Source organism: Chiloscyllium plagiosum, unplaced genomic scaffold, assembly GCF_037043375.1.
Source record: "Chiloscyllium plagiosum isolate Xiang-an unplaced genomic scaffold, Cpla_swu_hap1 HiC_scaffold_10, whole genome shotgun sequence".
NCBI classification, from domain to species: Eukaryota; Metazoa; Chordata; class Chondrichthyes; order Orectolobiformes; family Hemiscylliidae; genus Chiloscyllium; species Chiloscyllium plagiosum.
This window is the reverse complement of record NW_028270148.1, coordinates 106,311,235-106,333,978: the sequence shown is the minus strand read 5'-3', so window position 1 is coordinate 106,333,978 and position 22,744 is coordinate 106,311,235. Positions and strand designations below refer to the sequence as shown.

General features: G+C 39.3%; 1 protein-coding gene across 3 annotated transcripts; it reads right to left on the bottom strand.

Annotated features, from left to right (window-relative positions):
- Positions 1 to 868: 868 nt before the first annotated feature.
- On the bottom strand, positions 869 to 20,045 carry chgb (chromogranin B). 3 transcript variants are annotated; one of them, XM_043696570.2, is made up of 5 exons: positions 19,938 to 20,045; positions 19,011 to 19,057; positions 18,803 to 18,893; positions 15,096 to 16,753; positions 869 to 1,289 (listed from the first exon to the last, which is right to left on the bottom strand). In XM_043696570.2, exons 1-5 carry the CDS (start codon positions 19,984 to 19,986, stop codon positions 1,206 to 1,208), a joined length of 1,929 nt encoding a protein of 642 aa, XP_043552505.2. In that variant the 5' UTR covers positions 19,987 to 20,045; the 3' UTR covers positions 869 to 1,205. The 3 variants fall into 3 exon arrangements, with proteins under 3 accessions (XP_043552505.2, XP_043552504.2, XP_087847765.1); XM_043696569.2 differs by having other exon boundaries at positions 19,011 to 19,060; positions 19,938 to 20,044; XM_087991639.1 differs by lacking the exon at positions 869 to 1,289 and adding an exon at positions 13,480 to 13,503 and having other exon boundaries at positions 19,011 to 19,060; positions 19,938 to 20,044.
- Between the last annotated feature and the right edge of the window lie 2,699 nt (positions 20,046 to 22,744).

The window sequence follows — 22,744 nt, the reverse complement described above, 5'->3', positions numbered from 1 at the left end:
AATGTAACATTTAATTCTATTTTAGAGTGTGTAGTTTTACACCACCCACCAGTATCTCACCTACCTTATTTAGTAAATTATCTGGTCATTAATGGTAAACTAATCGTTTGCACAAATTGCAATATTTCCAACATTAAAGTGATGCCAATTGACACTTTAATTAGTCCTTCAGTTGTTAAAAACCACACACCAGGTTATAGTCCAACAAATTTTTTTGGAAGTGCAAGCTTTCAGAGTGCTGCTCTTTTGTCATGTAGCTAATGGGGCAGGATCGTAGGACACGCAGTTTATAGTAAAAGAAAGCTTGTACTTACAAATACAGAACAACCTCGATTATCTGAATCAAGGTGGGGAGTGTTTTGTTCGGATAACATTTTTATGGGACCTTGAGATCTTGTTTGGATAATCCGAAATTCAGACAATTGACATTCAGATAACAGACTTTGTTCTATAAACCAGTTGGACTTATAACGTAGTGTTGTGTGATTTTTAATTTTATCCACGCCAGTGCAACACCAGCACCTCTATGTCATAGTCCTTTAGTTATAACACAAGCACCATAAGGTCATAAACATACTATGTAAATGCAAGTTTTTATTTACTTAAATTTATTCTTATGAATTTTTTGAAATATCTATCCCAGATTTCCCAATTGTGCGCTGTAAATGGCATCATTTTGTTTACTTAAAAAAAGTGTACAGTTGTAATGTATCCCACCAGAAATGTGTTATACGGTGTAATCTTCTGTTGTAGAATATGCTGTTCAGGCCCTGTGGTTAAGTAATTGTTATTGAATTCAACTGCATTTTGCCATTTCAGTATTGCCTTTTATTTCATAGTTGGCTGAAAGTAGAAGTGACGAAGAGGATTAGAGTCAGTACTTCTGTTTTTATTTATAGCAAATTACAGGCTGAACCACAGTACAATAACGTGAAATAAAAGTGAAGCTAAGTTTCCATGAATAATGAACCCAACCTATTTGTTTTTCATGCCTTTAAATATTCATAACATTTAACACTATAGAAGTGCACAATGGGACATTACCAGCATTCTAAAACATAGCGTCTAGCGAACAACAAAATACTTTGTGATACTGTGCAAGTTGCCTTTCACTTTAAGTGCATGACATAATATATGTGGCTCTTTTATGTTTTTTAAAACATGGTATAGCAGAGGAGCTAAATGACTTTTCTGACAACATTGAATTAATTTCTTTGACTTCCATGTAGCTTCTCTGCCATTTTCTCCAGTTCCAAGTCCATAGCTGCCAAATTCTCCAGTTCCTTCTCCTTTGGGGACAATGGAAAACAATTTATTTATCTCAACTCAATGCAAGAATATGCCAACAGAAATTTTCCAACTGTAGGACAGAATAAATGCTACTCTAATAGAAGTAAATGCTGGAAAGTCTTAGCAGATCTGGCAGCATCTAAGGCAAAAGAAGTAGTTAGCAATTCTGGTCAAAATTCCAGACCTGAAATGTTAACTTTCTCTGTGAATACAAAAGGAAACAAGTGTGGAAATTGTGATGGTACTGACTGACTATAGTCTTCCAATTCTAAAACACTGAAGTGCTGTCAGAGGACTGGAAAATTGTAACTGCTGCATCTTTGCTCAAGAAAGGTATAAGGATAAACTTTAACTTCAGACAAACCTGTTCAAATCTATTGTGGAAAAGCTTTCAGACAATAAATTGGGACAAAGTTAAATCATTTGAGCAACTGCATATTAACAATGGAAAACCAGCAATTATTTTAAAAGGTAATTTGGTTAACTGGAGTTATTTTATTAAGGTAATGCAATTGATAGAGGACATGCCTGTTATGTAGCACATTGATTGCTACCCACCTTTTTATTCCTTAAGCTCAATGGCTATATGGAATTGGCTGAGTGCCAGGAAACAGTAATAGTAAATGATTGAGTTTCCTGGAGAGGGGATGCAGTGGTATTCCAGATGTTGCTGTTTGAACCTGCTGTTCCTGGCAAAAAAACTCTTTGGTGTGTACACAATTTCAAAATCTGTAAATGACACAAACTTTTAAGTATTGTGAACTGTGGAGATCGTAGAGATAAACTTGAGGGCATAGATTGGTGGACAAGTGGCGGATGAAGCTTAATGTAGAGAAATGTGAAGTGATTGATTTTGGTAGTGAGAATATGGAGTGTCGGTATCAAATAAAGGGTACAATTCTAAATGAGATGTAATGTCAGAGACCCAGAGGTATATGTGTACAAAATCACTGACGGTCACAAGGCCCTACACCACCACTTGTGGCCTACAGTTCTTTTCATTATCCAATTTTGTTTTGAAAGCCACAATTAAATCTGTCTCCGCCACACTCTCAGTACACCCATTCCAGCTCTTAACCTCTTGCTGTATTTTTTTAAATTGTAATTGATTCATTTAACATTTATTTAAGTTGGCGTCCTCTGGTTCTCAACTCTATTTCAAAAATAACTGATGGTTAAAATACTTGGCCTTTGTGCAATCGAGGTCATCCTGAAACAGGGATCTGGTTATCTATTTTACTGTAGCAGAATTATCTCTTGAATGCATATTGTCCTTTAGAACATCCTTTTAATCTTTTTCAGTTTTTGGAAGAGCTACATTAAAGAAAAGATGTATTATTTATTCACTTGAATATTATAGCTGTCAATATTGGCATTATATTACCCAGCTCTCAAAGATGCAAGTCAATTACAATCAAAAGTTCTTCCTGTCTACTAGCTTAATTTCAGGCTTAAAAGACAATGTTTCCATTTCTCAGCTCCAGCCATCCCTGTGGAGGGGAACAACTAATTCATATGTAATTTTACCAGTCAGTAGTAGGAGGTAAATTGAGGTTGTCTTTTATTAAGCTCCCTTACAACCTGCAATGCAGCCCATAAGTTGAAGTCACATTCAAGTACTGGATGCACTGGAAGTAAAATAAAGTTATAAATCACTATATTTCCTAATCTCCATTGATTCTTTCAATGTAATATCTTAAAGGTGTATGGAGGTAATGTGCACTTCATGTCCATATGTTGTATTTCCGGATTTCTTTTTAACCAATCCTTGCCATCAACTTTGTAAAGTTCTTTGCCAATCATTCTTCTTCAGTTTTGATGTCTGAATTTCCACAATACAATTGCAAGTTTCAACCATTAGGTGGAGGTATGGAGTGAGTTTCTGGAGTCCCAAATCTGTTTCTACCTTCAGTACAACCAAACATGTATACTTTAACTATGGACCATTTTACTGGGAAAGTTACTTCTCATGTAGTTTTGATGTGTGTTTAATCTTTACAACAATCGCAATAGGAAACACTTCAGTGCCTCAGCCAAAGTGTATGATTTTCAAAGCTTTGCAACAAGAAAGGTAAGAACCAATCAAACACGTTCAATATCTTTTTGTATTAAATATTTTGTATAAATTTTGAAGATAATTCTGGCTATGAAAATTTAAAACTCCACAAACTATTATGATCCCAGCTAATCTTATTACCAAACAGGTCAGATCCGAGACAGGAACCTGGCCTGATGGTTTGAATTTTTTTTGTTTTGGTTTTATCTCTGTGGTCACATAGTGAAACATAAGTAAGTTTGTACCAGCGTGTGCTTAACAAAATAGACTTATATTGCAAAAGAAAATAGAATAATCCAATCTATCTACTTCTGATACAAATGCGAAGATTTCTGAACACTATGTACTGTATCAATGCTGTCACTTTAAAAAGATTATTTTTTTTTAGTTCTTTGAAGAGGGGATGTAAAGGCAAAGGTGCCAAAGAGTTTAGGGTGTTTAACAATGGAAGGGTACTGGCCAGTTCTCCCAGTTCAGGCAATAGTTTCAAGGTTTTCATTCAGAGTATGATAGGAGCCTGGAACACACTACTGGAAGAGGCAGTGGTGGCAGGCACTTTGGCATTTAAGAGGCATCTGGATGGTTACATGAATATGGAGGGAATAGAAGGATGCAGACTGAATAAAGGTAGGTTTGCTTTTTAGTAAGAGAATGATGATCGCTACAAGCTTAGAGGGTCAAAGGGCCTGTTCCTGTGCCGTACTACTTTTTTGTTCAGTAAAGAATTCCTCTGTCTGAAATTGCTCTCTAGATTTTCCCTCCTACCTGTAAGAATCTGTTTTTAAATTTATCTTTTTTCGTAGGGGTGTGTTTATGGGATGTTACTCTGTTGGAACAGTTAATTAATAATAGTTACTATATCAGTTCAGTTAAGTTTTCCAATAGTTATTTTACAATTCATGTTTTTTTGTTCGTCTTTCAATTGTAGTGTTTTAAGTAAATTCTATTTTGCTTAAAGCGGAGTGGTTTGACCAGTTGCATTACCCCTGAAACACCCACTTCACATCTGCCTTTGAAATAAGAAAAAGTTAGCATCATAGGCTACCTTCTTAATATTTTGAGGGTGTCTGGCCTGGTCCATAACAGCACACATTATTCCAACAATCCCAAAACACACTGTCATCGAAAATAAAAGAATTTGTATGTTACCCAAAATACCGTTTACATCAGCAATCCTGCTTCTCACACTTTTGGTAGGTTTACGTCCTTTGCGACTTCAATTTTTAGATAGGAAATGAAAATAGCTTAGCTTTAAGGAATCTCTTCAGCGTTCAATATCTAACTGAGCCTGCCAAAACTGTTTTAAAAGAAATCACCATGGCTACAGATGTGCTTGCAAATTGATTAACATTATACACCAATTGCTAACTCAAAACCACAAACCCAAACTCTCAACAAGTAAACTTAAAATTATACATATAAATCCCATAATTTACATCATCCAACACCACTTGAGCTGACAAGTCAATCCTGATATCTCTGTAGTCCCAGCTAACTTGCTGAAGTATTTCTTTCAATATTTTATTTATTCTCTCGTATCCATAAACCCCAACCCCCGTATATATTTTATTTCTTGTCTTCTATCTGCACTTTTCCAGCAACACATTTTCAGCTCTGATCTCCAACATCTGCAGACCTCACTTTCTCCTTCTATCTGTCATGGTTCTACGTACATTAACAGTATTCATGTTGGAACATAAAACAATGTAGCAACTACCATAAAATGACATTTGTGGTGAAAATTGCAGTGTAATTAAGTACATTTCTCAAAATTGCAATATAGCTTTTCAGTCATAATGAGCACCTCAGGCTTCCCCAGTGTTATGAAGGATGATTTCATTTCTTTAATATAATTGGCAAACCTCCTGTGTTGATGATCATGGTGAATCAGTGTTTTTTTTAATATAATGACGACAAAGCTAATTTTTTTTTCGATCTAGGGGACAATAACTGCCATTGTGCTCTTTCTAAACACTTTTTATTTCCTGACATATTGCAATTTTTTATAATTGGTTTGGCGATCAAATTATTTGACTGTGGCTGTTACTGTGTAAGCTGAAATGATATATTTACTTTTTATGTACTATGTCACCTATTTTCTTTGTGTACACACATTAATTTTCATCTTTAGACCCCATCAGTCAGGAATAGGGCAGGAGGTTGCCTTCCGAATTCCATAAGCACCTTCAGCCCTACTGTCCTTACAGGCCTCCGTACTACTACTAATTCTGATCCCTCACATCAGGGAGAAAGTGTAAACTGCAGCTGCTGGAGATCAGAGTCAAAAGGTGTAGTGGTGGAAAAGCACAGCTAATCAGGCAGCATAAGCCCATCAGGAATTCCTGATGAAGAGCTTATGCTGAAAACGTCAACTCTCCTGCTCCTCAGATGCTGCCTGACTGACTGTGCTTTTCCAGCACCCCACTTCTTGATCCTCTCATGTATCACTCAATTTAATTATTCCACAATTGGCAGAAAACCAACAACTGCCTAGGTTCCAATCTCTCATTCTGTCTCCCAATGCTCTTGCATCTCGACATCTCTCTCTTCCTTCAAATACTCCATTAAACTGCCTAGGTTCCAATCGCCTAGGGTGACTCAGTGGTTAGCACTGCTGCCTCACAGCACTAGGGTCCCGGGTTCAATTCCAGCCTCTGGAGACTGAACTATGGAGTTTGCACATTCTTCCTGTGTCTGCGTGGGTTTCTTGTGGGTGCACCGGTTTGCTCCCACAATCCAAAGATGTGCAGGTCAGGTGAATTGGCCATGATAAATTGCACATAGTGTGAGGTGCATTAGTCAGGGGTAAATATAAGGGAGGGAATGGGTCTGAGTGGGTTACTCTTCAGATGGTCGGTGTGAACTTGTTGGGCCAAAGGGCCTGTTTCCATACTGAAGGGAATCTAATTTTTTTTTAAAAACTTTTTTGAGTAAGCTTTTGGTCATTATCCAAGTATATCCGGAGGTAGGAGTCATTTTAGTTCATGCTAATTGAGATCACCTGTCATCAATGAGACCGTCAAGTTAATTTTGTAATTCCAGAGCCACATGCTTTCTATCCTTTGGTTAAGCAGTGCTGAGTAGCAGTGATCTCTTAAAGATATCATTCCAAAACACACTAAAATGGGAAGCTCTGTAAATATCTTTTGGGGAACATTTCCTGGTCCCAAATATCAACTCCTAATGCTTGACTTACCTGACTCTTCCTTAGCCTTACTCCCCCCACCCTCTAATTATCAGGGCACGCTGGACTTGACAGGACCCCTATAGGAGGTTGATTTAGCAAAATTAAAGTATGTGGTATTGGATGTAATGTTCTGACATAAATAGAGGATTGGTTAATAGTACCTTCAGGGTTGGGCACATGAGCATGTTAGCATGAAAATCAAAAATTACTGTCCAAGATGCACTAATCTGCTACGAGCTTTGCACAAGCACACCCTGCTGTCTGGTTTTCCTTTCAGATGTTTCACTGGGAGGTGTGAAGATCATTCGTTTGCACAGTAGATACAAACTAAACTTGATACAGAATGTAAGGACAAGTCATTTCATGATGAGCTGCCCCAATCAATTAAGTGTTAATTGCTGCTGGTTAACCACTTGAGTAGTTAATTAATTACAACATTTGCACAGTTGCATTTATGGTCTCTTTGTTGAGTACCTACTAAGTTAAAATAAAAAATTCTACTTGATTTTTCTCTAATGTAATCTATAAGTTTCCTCTGTTTTCTATCCTGAATTTCCCCATTCTAGTTAACTGCTTCCTCAGTCTCTGCATTGTCCATTTCACAATAATTCAATCTGGTTAAGGAGATGCACAACTCCATCTCCTTAGGAGAGGGCACCATGTTGTTTCTACTTCACACCTGCATCAATGAATGCTGTAATGTTAGGCTCAAAAATAACATCTTCAAACCAGACCATTAAGGGTTGCTGTCTGACCCTGAGGCCGGATGGGAACCATCCACTTGTGTGATCTACATGGTGAACCTGGATTTTTGTTTTAAGCCTATTTTTCAGGGCTGGAAACCTACTGAAGTTATTATGAAATGGTGTTACAGCATGTAACCAGAATAGTATTAATATCAGTGACTCTCGGAATTACTGCCAATATGTGGTTCATGAGACTGGGGCCATAGACTTTCACCTTTCACAGACTGGTGCCATGGCATTATCCAGGAGACCTGATGAATAGAAGGCAGTGAGAGACCGGAGAAAGTGAGGACTGCACTTCCTGGAGATCAGAGCTGAAAAATGTGTTGCTGGAAAAGCGCAGCAGGTTAGGCAGCATCCAAGGAGCATGAGAATTGACGTTTCGGGCATAAGCCCTTCAGGAATTCCTGAAGAAAGGCTTATGCCCGAAACGTGGATTCTGCTGCCCTTGGATGCTGCCTGACCTGCTGTGCTTTTCCAGCAACACATTTTTCAGCTCATCAGTGAGAGACAGTTGTTGAAAATGTCTAAGTAGGTTAAGCTAAAAGAGTCACCCATTTTGTTTACAAATAGCTAAAGTAGGTTAAGCTAATTTGCTGGAAAAGCGCAGCAGGTCAGGCAGCTTTCAGCTCTGATCTCCAGCATCTGCAGACCTCACTTTCTCCTCTAAGCTAATTTGCTTCATATCAAAACACACATTTCTTTGTGTATTCATTTTGATCTGACTTTAAAGAACCCATTAGGCACTTTCATATAAGAATATGTGGGGTAAAACATTGTGGAAAGTCAGTAAATAAATAATGGCAAGACCAACTACTGCTGCAGGACATCTCTGCAGGAGTTCCTCAGGGTGGGCTGTTCAGTCCAACCTTCTTCAGTTCTTTCATCAATAACCTTCCAAAAAAGGAAAGAAAATTACAGCACAGGAACAGGCCCTTTGGTCCTCCAAGCCTGCGCCAATCCATATCCACTATCTAAATCTGCTGTCTATTATCTAAGGATCTGTATCCCTTTGCTCCCTACCCATTCATGTATCTGTCCAGATACATCTTAAATGACACGATCGTTCCAGCTCCTACCACCTCCATTAGCAAAGCATTCCAGGCACCCACCACTCTGTTTTTTAAAAAAAACTTTCCACGTATATCTCACCTAAACTTCCCCCCCTCACTTTGAACTTGTGGCCCCGAGTGATTGAATTCTCCACTCTGGGAAAAAGTTTCATGCTATCCACCCTGCCTACAAAATCATGTTTCCCCCCCTCAACCGCCACCTTTCCAATGAAAATAATCCTAATCTATTCAGCCTATCCTCATAGCTAGCACTGTCAAAACCACGCAACATCCTGGTGAACCTCCTCTGTACCCTCTCCAAAGCATCCTCATCCTTTTGGTAATGTGGCGACCAGAACTGTACACAGTATTCCAAATATGGCCAAAGCAAAGTTTTATAAAATTGTAATGTGACTTGCCAACTCTTGTATTCAATACCCTGTCTGATGAAGGAAAGCATGCCACACGCTTGCCACCTTCAGGGAACAATGGACCTGAACACCTAGACCTCTCTATCAATTTTCACCAGGACTTTTCCATTTACTATAGAGTTCGCTCTGGAATTGCATTGAACAAAATGCATCACTTCATATTTGTCTAGATTGAACTCCATCTACCATTTTTCTGCCCAACTCTCCAAATTATCTATATTCTGCTGTATTCGCTGAAGGTCCCCTTCACCATCTGCTGCTACTCCACCAATCTTAGTGTCATCTGTAAACTTGCTAATGTGGAAACCTACACCTTCCTCCAAATCATTTATATCTCTCGCAAACAACAGTGATCCCAGTGACACCACTGGTCACAGGTGTCCATTTTGAGAAGCTCCCTTCCACTACTACTTCTGTCTCCTGTTGCCCAAACAGTTCTCTACCCAGAGAGCTAGAACACCCTGGACCCCATGCAAATTCACCTTCTTTATCAGCCTACCATGGGGTGCCTTACTAAATTCCATGTATATGACATCTACATCCCTTCCCTCATAAATCAACTTTGTCACTTCTCAAAGAAATCTATTAGGTTTGTAAGACATGACTTTCCTTGCACAAAACCATGCTGCCTATCACTGATAAGACCATTTTCCTCCAAATGGGTGGATATCCTATTCCCTAGTATCTTCTCCAGTAGCTTCCCTACCACTGATGTCAGGCTCATGGGTCTGTAATTACTTGGATTATCCCTGCTACCCTTCTTAAACAAGGGGACAACATTAGCAATCCTCCAGTCCTCTGGAACCTCTCCCGTTTTCAAGGATGCTGCAAAGATATCTGTTAAAGCCCTAGCTATTTCCTCTCTCGCTCCCGTAACCTGGGATAGATTCCATTCGGTCCTGGGGACTTGTCCACCTTAATGCCTTTCAGAACACACATTTCATCATTCCTTATGCCGACTTGACCTAGCATAATCAAAGATCCATCCCTAACCTCAACATCCACCATGTCCCTCTCCTCGGTGAATACCGATGCAAATAACTCATTAAGAATCTCACCCATTTTCTCTGAGTCCATGCATATCTTTTCTCCTTTGACCTTGAGTGGGCCAATCAATTCCCTCATTACCCTCTTGCTCCTTATGTATGAATAAAAGCCTTTGGGGTTTTCCTTAACCCTGCTCACTAAGGATATCTCATGACTTTTTAGCCCTCTTAATTCCTAGTTTTAGATTGGTCCTGCATTCCCAATATTCTTCCAAAGCTTCGTCTGATTTCAATTGCTTGGACCTTATGTATGTGTGCATCCTTTTTCCTCTTAGCTAGTCTCACAATTTCACCTATCAGTATGGTTCCCTAAACAGGAACATATCTCTCCTGAACTCTAATCAACCTCTCTTTAAATGCCTCCTACATATCGAATGTGGACTTTCCTTCAAACAGCTGCTCCCAATCTGCATTCCCCAGCTCCTGCTGAATTTTCCTTCCCCAATTTAGCACTCTTACTTTACGACCAATCTCGTCTTTGTATGTGAGTATCCTAAAACTTATGGAATTGTGATCACTATTCTCAAAGTAATCCTCCACTGAAACTTCAACCACCTGACCGGGCTCATTTCCTAACCCCAGGTCCAGTATGGCCCCTTCACGAGTTGGATTACTTACTGCTTTAGAAACCCCTCCTGGATGTTCCTTATAAATTCTGCATCATTCAATCCTCTAACACTAAGTGAATCCCAGTCAATGTTGGGAAAATTAAAATCTCCTATCACTACCACCCTGTTGCTCCTATATCTTTCTATGCTCTCTCTACATATTTGTAACTCTATCTCATGTTTGCTGTTTTGGAAACCTGTAGTAAAACCCCAACATTATTACCGCACCCTTCCTATTTCTGAGCTTTGCCCATATTGACTGTTCGAGTCCTCCATAGTGCCCTCCTTTAGCACAGCTGTGATATCTTCTTTGACCTGTAATGCAACTCCTCCACCCCTTTTACTTCCCTCTCTATCCCACCTGAAGCATCGATATCCTGGGACATTTAGTTGCCAATCTTGCCCTTCCCTCAACCAAGTCTCAGTAATAGCAGTAACATCATACTCCCAGGTGCTAATCCAAGCCCTAAGTTCATCTGCTTCACCTATAATTGTTGTATTAAAACAAATGTACTGCCGACCACCAGTCCCTCTGCGTTCGTGTGTTGCTTCCTGCCTACTCTTTTCCCCTTAGTCACGCTGACTTCATTATCTAGTTCCTTACAGGCTTTCATTATTATTGCCTTCCTGTCCATTAACTACCTCGTTTGATTCCTATCCCCCAACCACATTAGTTTAAACCCTCCCCAACAGCATTAGCAAAAGCACCCTCAAGGACATTGGTTCCAGTCCAGCCCAGGTGTCGACCATCCAATTAGTAATAGTCCCACCTCCCCCAGAACCGGTCCCAATATCCCAAAAATCTGAACCCCTCCCTCTAGCACCATCTCTCAGGCATAACGTCAGAGGTGGGAATGTTTGCTGATAAATGCTTTATGTTCAGGACTTCTCTGCTATTGGAGTAGTCTATACCCAAATGGCTTGGGCTGACAAGTGGCAAATAACATTCGTGCCAGACAATGACCATCTTCAACAACACAGAATCTAACCATTGTGTCTTGACATTCAATAGCACTCCTAACTTCCCTACTATGAACATCCTGGAGATATCATTGACTAGAAGCTGGACTAGTGATGTAAGTACTGTGGCTACAAGAGCAGGGTCAAAGGCTCGGAATCTTGTAGCAAGTAACTCACCTTGACTTTCCAAAACTACTTTATCTATAAGGAGATGGGGGAGAAGTCAGGAGTGTGATGGAATACCTCTCAGCCACCTAGATAAGCGTAGCTCCAATAACACTCAAGAAGCTTAAAACCATCCAGGACAAAGCAGCATGCTTGATTGGTACCATATCCACAAAACATTCTCTTCTATCACCATCGCAGCACAGTGTACTGTCTACAAGATGCTCTGCAGAAATTCACTGAGATAGCACCTTCTAACCAACCACTACCAGCTAGAAGGACAATGACAGCTGCTCATGGGAACACCACCACCTGCATGCAATTCATAATCCTGGATTGGAAATATGTCACCGCTCCTTCACTGCTGCAAAACACAAGTTTCCTCCCTAAAAGCACTGTGGGTCCACCTGCATCAAATGGACTGCAGTGGTTAAATATAGCACACCACCACATTCGAGGGCAATTAGAGATGAGCAATGAATGCTTACCAGCTAGTGTTGCTCATTTCATGAATGAATAAAAAGAAAATGATGAAAGCTGTCTGTTGGCCTACCACAGAGGAAGATGCAGTGCAGGAACACAATAGCCTAGAAATGAATTGATGTTGTGCCTATCTTAGAGCCATGAAACAGACTCCCAACATTCTGAACTGGTGAGTGGTGTCAGTCTGTACAAATCTTCACTGGACGTGCGCTGACCGCATCTCAGATTTCAGAAGTCATTATTGACAAGTTTGTTTTGTGAATATACTTTAAAATGTTATTTTATTCACTATTGATAAAATAAAAAACAGAAATTGTTGGTAAAGCTCAGCAGGTCTGGCAGCATCTGTGGACAGAAATCAGAGTTAATGTTTCGGGTCAAGTGACCCTTCCAGTTCTGAGGAAGGGTCACTCAACCTGAAACATTAACTATGATTTCTCTCCACAGATGCTGCCAGACCGGAGTTTTTCCAGCAATTTCTGTTTTTTGTTTCTGATTTATAGCACCTGTTGTTCTTTCGGTTTTTAATGATAAGATAATGTTGCATTAATTATATTTAATGATCTATGACTGAATTGTTTAAACATGCAGACATTACATCCGATCCAATATTGTTTCTCAAAATTGAACTGCCCTGAATGTAGTGAACAGAGGCTCTCCAGGATAACCAAGCCCCTCGTGGACCTACTCAGCAGTCAGTAAAGGCTGGTTGCCATCTAAAAGGTATGCTTTTCCAAAATAACTATCCGAACGTGAAACCAGAACTGATAAGAGTTCTCCACTGAGCTCTAGAGCTAAGAACATAGACAGTTATCCACCCTCAATCCTCCTTTCCCTGTTGATTGCATTCCACAGCCCCATTCTCACTAATACTCTGATCTCCTGATTACAACCTACTCTAAAGGCTGTCCTGACAGTGCAGCAGCCCAAAGTTCAAAATAAAATCCGAGAGTGCTGTAAGTGTTCTGAAGCTGTGGAAGCAACTGGGGAGACAGTAACAGAGTTAGCACTTCAGATCTGTCACCTTTCATCAGGACCAGAAAGATCACGGATTCAAAGTATTAATTCTGCTTGTCTCTCTCCATAGATGCTACCTGACCAGCTGTGCAATTGCTTCATTAGCAGATAAATGCTATCCAATATTACACCAAGTATTCTTACTCTATTTTATCTGTCTTTTGATTCCAAGAACACCGTAGTTTGTGTAAAAACATGTTATTCACACATTTCCGAGTTTTGTACTGATCTTTATACATTTATAAGCTTTGTGCATAATAATTCCTGTCACCAGGATTATTTGTTTTATTCAATTAACAGATAATAGTGTTGTTTGTTTAATAATTCCTACTAACTAATGTGGAAGTTTAAGGTTTTAAAGTTTCAAACAGGGTATTTTTAATGTGTTTAGTTTTTAACGCACCTGGGTATAGAGCTGCTCATGGTTTCACTGATGTTTAACACATTCTCAACTTAAATCATCTGAAGGTGATTCAGAAAGTGAAAATTAATCCAAGGTATTAGTCTTAAATGTAATTATTAAATTATCATTATCTTATCAACAGTGATTAAAAATACTTTAAGATATATTCACAAAACAAGCCTGCAGATAATGACTTATTAAATGTGAAATAAACATATATTCACCACACATAAACAGGAATTAGTACATAAATAACTAGTAATGATAAACATGGTGCACCATCACAGCAGATCTTCTGGTATGCAACAGCACCTGAACTTGATGATATAGAGAACTGCAAGCAGACATTATTTGAAGAGTCACGAATGTGGTGCTGGAAAAGCACAGCAGGTACGAGGAGCTGGAGAATCGATGTTTTGGGCAAAAGCCCTTCCGAAAGTTCAATTCTCCTGCTCCTTGGATGCTGCCTGATCTGCTGTGCTTTTCCAGCGCCACACACTCCAGCATCTGCAGGTCTCACTTTCTCCTATTATCTGAAGGGTGCTGCATTAAATCCTATTTAAATTTTGAAATACTCTTTCGCTTTCAAACATGTTTTGTGAAATCAAAGTCTGCAAGTATATTGTTTTGAAAATTGTAGACTCAAATATATTAAATAGAAAAAGTTTAAATCAATACACATTTAAAAGTGAGCATACCATGACTTTAATTTTAATTCCTATATGTTACAGAAGTTCTAGATATTACGTGTAAAAATTATGTCCTTAGATAAAGTTATAGTATTTAGAAAATTGATATCTATGAACATGCAAATTAGAAACAGGAGGAGATCATTCTGTTCCTCGGGTCTGTTCCAACATTTAGGGACTTGACAGGGTGATGATGATAGGATGACTCTTCATGAGGGAGGAACCAGAACTAGCAGGTACAGTAATTTCATTTCATCCACATCCCTCCCCAACCCATCCTGGGAATCAGTTGAGTTTAACTTCTCTGAACTGTTTCTAATCCCCTTTGCACCCATTGCTTAAATAAGAGAGTATATATAGTACTCCAGACTGTCTGACTCCCTTGAGACTTTATTTCTTTATCTTCCTAATTTACATTATGTGGAACTGTTATGGAGAACTTTTAGCCTTTTTTCTTTATTTTTGTACCCAATTTATTTTAGTACCTAAGCTTTGTAACTAGGTACTTTGTGCTCAAGATTGCACCATGTGTTGCAACATTATACACTTTTTACTATACTCCTATACTTCTGGACTTGAGTATGCATGACAATAAAATTTAATTTGAATTCTAATTCTAATTCAGACTTTCAAAATGCCATGCTTTAAGTGCTTAATGCTAGATTTTTCTATGACAGGTGTTTAGCTAACTCGCCTGTAGTTCCCTTTCTTCTGTCTCCCTCCTTTCTTGAATAGATGATGCCAAAACTTACCTTGAAAATAGCAGGATGCTACTTTTTAATTAATTATCACAATTGTTTTATGTAACAATGTATAATTTTAGTGTCTATCAAATTTTAGATTATTTATCAAATAGCTATGTTGCAAATTCAATAAACTCAGTTTTGCCTTATTTATTGGATCGTCCAAGTAAAGAATAACTCTAGTCCTGTTTATCAAACAAAAAATATGAATTGGCTCACCTCTTCTTTGGTCAGAGTTCTATGGTTCATATTCCTTTTTCTGTCTTCATGGTGTTGCTTTTCATTTTCTTCAAAATCATAAAGTTCTGGGACTTCAAATGATTTTTTCTTGGCTTTCAAATATTGTGCCAGCTTGTCCATTCTATCATACATCATTTTCTCTTGCAAATCATGGGCAAAATGTTGTCTTGAGGCATGCCCTTCACTATCTTCCACTTCCTGCCCCTGGTCTTCATCCTCATATCGTTTCTCATGCCTCTTTTCCAGTTTACCATCATAACCTTCATATTCTGGATAGAAGTAGCTCTTCTCCCTGGGCTTCATTTTTTCTTCCCTGTCAGGGGTTCTGTCCTCCATGCTATGCTTCTTCTGCCACCAAACCTGCTGCATTCTTGGAAAGTGTTTTGTATTTCTCTCTATGTCTTCATCTTCTTCATTGTTGGCAAACTTCTCTTCCACACCTTCGTCAGTTTGGAGCCACTTTTCATTATGAATATGCCTCTTTTCTTCTTCACTATAATGCCTCTTTTCCTGGCCGTGATGCTCGTTTTCTGCATCCTCCCCCGGTTTTTCCTCTTCACTGTGTCTCTTGTTCCCATCATAATGTCTCTTTTCCTCCTCTCTGCTATGATGCTTCTTTTCACTGGACTGTACTTTTTCTTCACTATGGGTTCTTTTGCCATGGTATTGTTCTTCCTCCACTGATTCTTCTGAGTTACTCCTCATGTGTCCATCTACTATATCCTCATAATGATGCTTGCCTTTCTCATATGCTTCCTGGATGTTATTCCCCTTCAGGTAATTCTGAATGCTCTTGATGTGTTCCAGTTCTTTACTGGTTTCTTCAGATTTATCAGCATTCTTCTCACCTTGCTGGGAACTCTTCCTATCCTCATCAGAATGACTGTAGCTGTTTCTTTTGTGGTAATAAATGTGACCATTAAGAAGTTTTACTCTTTTTTCATTATCATTCTCTTCTGACTCTTCAGACTCAGCTTCATGTCCATAGTTGCCATTTCTTTTATCTTGATCATTGAGATCTTCCTCAGACCCATCCATCTCTTGGTCACTGTCCCTTTCTCCAGTACTACGTCTTCTTTTGTCTGACTGTCCACCTAAACCAATCGCCTTATCTTCCTCAAATGACTCCTCACTTCCTTTGTCATATTCATGAGGCCATTTCTCATGGAATCCATGGCTTGCAAGTTCAGAATCATCTGTTTTTGGTGGACTATTTTGTTCTTGCCCACTATCCTCATCACTGTGTCTTCGTTTCCTGTGTTTTTCTTCTTCATCGTCTGCACTTTGACCATCTGCATGTCTTCTTTCTTCATAGCTATGGTACTTTTGGCCAGTATGGTGATTTCTGTGACCTTTCACTTCATAGGGGCTTTTGACTGGTTTGAAGTCTTCCACTCTCCTGCTGTCATCTTCACTGTTTCTTTCTTCTTCATTGGCTTGCTTGAAATGCTTTTGTTCCTCACTTTCATCTTTACCTCGATCGTCTGCTTCAAACTGCTCTCCTCCATGTCTCCCCTCTGCTTCCTGGCTTCCCTTATCTTCGTAGTGATGCTTTTCAGATTCCTGAACATGTCTCTCATCCTCATAGTGTTGGTTTTCTTCGGTATTTTTCTTTCTTGCTACTTCATGTTTCCCACCTGTAATAGGATGTCATGAAGGTTTAAGGATTGTGCATCGAGAACTAAGAATTTCATTAATGTGGACATGGGTTCTCAATTATATTCTTCACTGCATGAAGGCCAAAATCATTTGATGTTACCTCTCATTTGATTAAGATGCCCTTCATATTATGCTGGTTAATGCATGTCACTCATCCACCATCAATCAACACATCAACTGACCAATGTCTCATTGCTGTTAATAGAAAACTGACTGTATATCAAAAGAGTTTATTCAAAAGTCTCAGAAGAGCTTTACATTGATTGACACTCTATGGGACCTGCTGAAGTTTTGAAATTGTAATGTGAAGTATTTTCTTTATAGTACTATAGTCAGCAATGTAAAAGGTCATTGCATTCATCAATCATCCTATAAACATTCTTGGTAAATGCTGCATCTCATATCACAGGGAATATTTTCAGAAAATTTGAGTATTGACAAACCAAGACACAAAAGCAGAGTTGATGCAAAAGACCAGAATGTCAGACATGGCCAATTCTCCCATGTCACTCATTGGAATCCTCCAATCCTCAACATTTTTTGTACAAAATTTCTCATTAAATTAAGGGGCCAAGTGACTACCATGACGTATTGTTCTTCCCTAGTTGTAAGCTACAATGGGCTGTTGTGGTGCAGTGTTAGTGTCCCTGCCTTTGCGGCAGGAGGCCTAGGTTCAAGTCCCACCTGCTGGAGAGGTGTCTAAACAGGTTGATTAAAAATATCTATAAGCCAGTCTGTGGTTCCCAAGTGTGAGGAGGGGATTGAGAGTGATTATCCAACCCATTCTGCACTACAATCTCACTTGCACATGGAGCTCAAAGACAGGAACAGGGTAAGTGGACTGTCAAAATTGGAAATATGATGGCTGAAATTTGAAGTGGATAGAAATGCAAATCTGGCAGATATTTAATAAAGCACACAAATATCCTGAGAGTGTGTACTTCGAGGATGTGATTTGTTGGTTTGCACTCACCCTCCCACCAAAAAAAGTAAGCTTGGCTCAATTCACAGACTTTCCATACCTGTCACTCATTAATGGCCTTAAATCAAATGCTAATGCAAAAAAAACCCTCATTTTAGAATAATGAAGTGCTAACACTCTAGAATTGACTTATTCAAGCATCCATAGGGTCAGAGAGATGTACCGCATGGAAACAGACCCTTTGATCTAACTGTTCCATGCTGACCAGATATCCTAATCTAGTCCCATTTGCCAGCATTTGATCCATATCCCTCTAAACCCTTCCTGTTCATATACCCATCCACATGCCTTTTAAATGCCATAATTGCACCAGTCCCCACCACTTCTTCTGGCAACTCATTCCATACACACATCATCCTCTGTGAGAAAGAGTTGCCCCTTAGGTCCCTTTTACATGTTCCCCTCTCACCTTAAACCTATGCCCTCTACTTGTGGACTCCCCTACTCTGGGGAAAATACTTTGACTATTCACCCTATCTATGCCACTCAAGATTTTATAAACTTCTATAAGGTCACCCTTCAGCCCCAGATGCTCCAGGGAAAACAGCCCTTGTTGGAAATGAGAAGAAAGTGAGGACTGCAGATGCTGTCGATCAGATTCGAGAATGTGGTGCTGGAAAAGCACAGCAGGTCAGGCAGCGTCCTAGGAGCAAGAGTATCGATGTTTCGGGCATAAGCCCATCATAGAAATGAGCTCATTCCTGATGAAGGGTTTATGCCCGAAACGTCGATTCTCCTGCTCCTCAGATGCTGCCTGACCTGCTGTGCTTTTCCAGCACCACATTCTCGACTTTACTAGAAATGAACCGTATCATATCAAGCAAAGACCCTCATACCGACTGGGTTGTTCTCTAACCCCATTTAGTGGATTATAAAGTTCCAGTAACAAGCTTCCTAAAACACTTATTGTACAATATTTCAGTGTCAATTCTCGATAGTAAGGTCACATATATGTACTTGTGCAGCTTGCTCCAGTCGGTTATTTGAGGTACTGGGGAAGTGGGAAACGCTGATGTTTTCAAAATTACAAAAGAAATGCACTTACTGTCGAGGATTGTCCTGCACTCTGAGCTCACCGGAGGGGCGTTAGCTTTGGCAAGAGCCGTGGAAAGTGCTTCGATTATGCAGCGTGTCACCTAAATGTCCAAACAGAAAAAAGCAAGACAAACTCATCGGCCTCAACTTCCTCTTGTTCTGAATCAGAACAGGGAGAATTGCGTGCATGTGTGGAAAAAAAGATCATGCAAACCTACCAATTCATCCTTCTGTGTTCCTCTCTCCACCGGCAGTGATCTGGCTACTGCTAAGTATGAAGGCAAGGACGGGGGGAGGAGACAAACAAATTACAATATCAAACAACTGCACAATGTGTAGTTTTTTTTGCTCTTCAATATACTTTTAGTCCAGCGAGTGGGTGCCAGTTTAAGCTGTTGACGGTTAATTTATAGTTAAGTGAAAGTTGCCCTAACCCCAATTTGCTCTTTCGAATCAGAGACCACCCACACTCTCTCGGGAAACCTGTCTTCTCAGTTCTGATGTGCCTCTGGCCATGTTACAAAGCTGCTGTAGGAGACGTGCCGTTTCCCTTCAGTTTCCTCTTCAGTGTCATTCCCACCTTCGGAGATGACAGAGGGACAACATCAGTGGCTCTGCGTGAACCCTTGACAATCTTTGCCCCTAAGCTCAGCAAAAGAAACAAAACACAGAGACTGCAGGTGAAGTTGAGTATTTGTATAGAGAAAGCAGAGTTAACGTTTCGAATCCAGTTCAGAGCTTAACTCTGCTTTCTCTCCAAAGATGCTGCCAGACCTGTTGAGTTTCTCCAGCAATTTCTGTTGTTGTACCAGAGCTTCAGCGTCGGCAGATTGCGAGACCAAACTATAGAATCCCTACAGTTTCTTAGTCTCAACTGGGCTTTAAGAAAGGAGACGACAGATTTTCCGAATCGCTGCTACCAACGCGCGTTTCACTATCGTAAATAAATGTCAGACTTGGCTTCGATTTCCAGGTAATGAGGTTAAGACACACACAAAAGAAATGCCGAGCAAGGTCCTACAGCTATCACTCACTTGGAGAGGCTGGGACAGGGTCTGAAGTGCAGGTCGCTGGCCAAAGTGCTGAAATGGACAGCTCCCTTTATTGGAATAGGGGCTGAGGAGGTAGGGGATTTTTTTTTTTACCTGTCACAGCAGACAGAACGGACAAGGTTAGGAGAGACGGCAGCTGCATACTCCTGTGGGAGAGGAACACACTGCGGATTTTTCGCTGGCCGCTTGCTCTCTCGCTCTCTTGCTCTTTCTGCTGGTCTCTGAATGGAGCCCAGCCTCACCAGCCCCAATTTAAAGCGCCCTTCGTCAGAGAAGGCGGAGACAGACTTACACAAAAAATACCTATCGTCACCAGTAGGCACCCCAACACTCTAGAAAAAGAAACAGCTGGAACTCGTTCTGTCATTAAACTTTCATCTGCGTCCACCAATGCGGGACTTATCTTTTTTTAAAAAAAACTCCCAACTACCAAACCTGATAATCTGAAATCTATTCATTTATCTAACCCAAATCACTTTTGTGTTAACAAGTCGTTGGCAATCTTCTAATTGGGCAGTAACTCAAAAGTGAGGTTAAAGAAAATGAGTTGGGGGAATATTTTGGCTGCCACTGCTTTTTTTTAATCTGTCGATTTTCGCCCAATATTTATTTTCTCCACGGCACAAGATTCACCAGTACTCAGATCCTTCCAGGAATTATTCGTTTAGTAACAGCCCGGAACTATTGCGGTGGAACTTAATGGGTCATCCCGTTAATTTTTCATAAATGCTTGAAATTCTAGCATCAACAATGGATTGAATTAAACGCTAATTCACAATGATTTAAAATGAAGGGGGATTTGCTCAAATGCTCGTTATCATTGTGTTTTCACAGTCATCATATGTAAATAAGTTGAGAAGGAATGAAAGAGACATTCATTATCTGTAGATGTATTTTAATGATGATTTGGAATACCGAGTATTCTAGCTGATATCTCAATACTCATATTCTTACATACAGTACAGTCAAACATAGGAATATACAACAAGGAACAAGAGTAGGCCACTCGGCCCTTCGAGCCTGCCCTGCCATTCGTTAAGATCATGTGTGATTTGATTATCAACTGTAACATATCAACTCTACATTCTTGCATATTCCCCATAATCTTGCATCCCCTTTGTAATCTATCTAGCTCTACCTTAAAATATTTAAAATGAAAATCAATTCTAGACAATGTAGTAGTGATTAAACAAATGGACTGTAGAATTGTAAAACAATGATTAAAGACTATTCAGAAGTATCCTATTAAAAATTACTTGGATAAGCATTTGCAATGTGAATAACATTCAAGGACATGGACCAAGTGCTGGAAAGTGGGACCAATATAGATTTAGAGTAGTTGTGGAGATGCAGACTTCGATGGGTCAAAGGGCCTCTTCTGCTCTGTGTGACTCTATGATGCTATTCCAGGCCATAACACTGGATTGGGAAGTATTGTAATGACCAAACTATCCTTATCTGCGCCATAGCTGTTACCAAGATTTATGACCATGCTGGAACTGTTCCAGCAATATTATTTACTCAAGTTGTGCTAAGATTTAAGTAGGCCTTATTCTACAGTACTGAAGAGAAAGAAGGACTGATTACATATTTCCAGTATGGTCTGGTCAGTAAGATGTGAGTGAAGGAAACACAGAAGTTGAGAGTTTCAGGAGAAAGAACACTTCTGAATTTTAATAGCCAAGTCAACTATAAATGGATCTTTGATAAATTAACAATCAGGTTGAGGATTTATCATTTCTGAAAATATGTAGTAGTGAGGAACATTGCCAAATCCAGATTGAATGGCTTAAAAATACCATACAATTGAAAATATATTAAATACCATGAAGTCACTTGGAAACATGGAAAATCTAAAAGAGGATGGGAAAGAAAAGAAAACAAGCAAACACAAGTTTTGGCCAGCCCTCAAGAAAATTATAGAATGATATCAGTAACTATCCATCTTCACAACCTCTGGAATAGAAAATTATAGGCACACAATTTGGGTATGGGCCTGAATTCTTGATGTGAGTTCTTGGCATAAAGCAATCTGCATCAGATGCTAATGATGAAACATTACTCACTTAGAAATTATAGCACAAAAGGAAACCATTCAGCTGTTTGCATTTAGTAAGTACTAGCTGGAGAAATCTATGCTGATCTAATTTCTCTCACCTTGCCTTGTATCATTTAATATTCTTCCTTTCAAAGATGCTTCCATTTCATTTTAAATTCAATTATGGTGTTGGCTTGAATAACCACAAGTAGCAAGTAAATCCAGCTTCTCTCTTTGTAAAACAAAATCCTCTTAAAATACCAAGGGCTATTCTTCTATTTATCATACGTGCAGATATCTCATTATTAGTTCACTAACCAGTAAAAGTCATTCACATTTCTCTGTATTGCAATGATTCTACCATCCATCTGTCCACTTGGCAGATTACACAGGTCTGCAATTTGCTGGACTGTTCCTCAACATTTGTCATTCTCAGTATTTTTTGGTGTCATTCTTAGAGCATTTTTACTTACATTTTTATATACAAGGAAATCAAAAAATCCAAACTACTAATCCCTGGAACACCACATCTGACCAATCTGAAAAAAATCTATTTAGTCCTCTTACTTGCTTTCAGTCTCCTTTTGCACGAAACTACATATTTTAATTTTTTTCTGGAAGGCCAAACTGAAATGCAAGTTAGACTAATATAACTGAATAACACTGAAGCATTTGCAACTTGAAAATCAAACGTTGCATTTGTTGAGTTATGAATACAATGTTACTTTTTGAAAGAAGCAGTAAGAGGGTGGTTTCAAGAATGAGTGATACTCAAACTCTTTCAATTTAAGAAAATTCAACAACATCCCTCTGACAGCGATGTATTCAAAAAAACATTTTCTTAAGAAAAGTGGAAGAAACA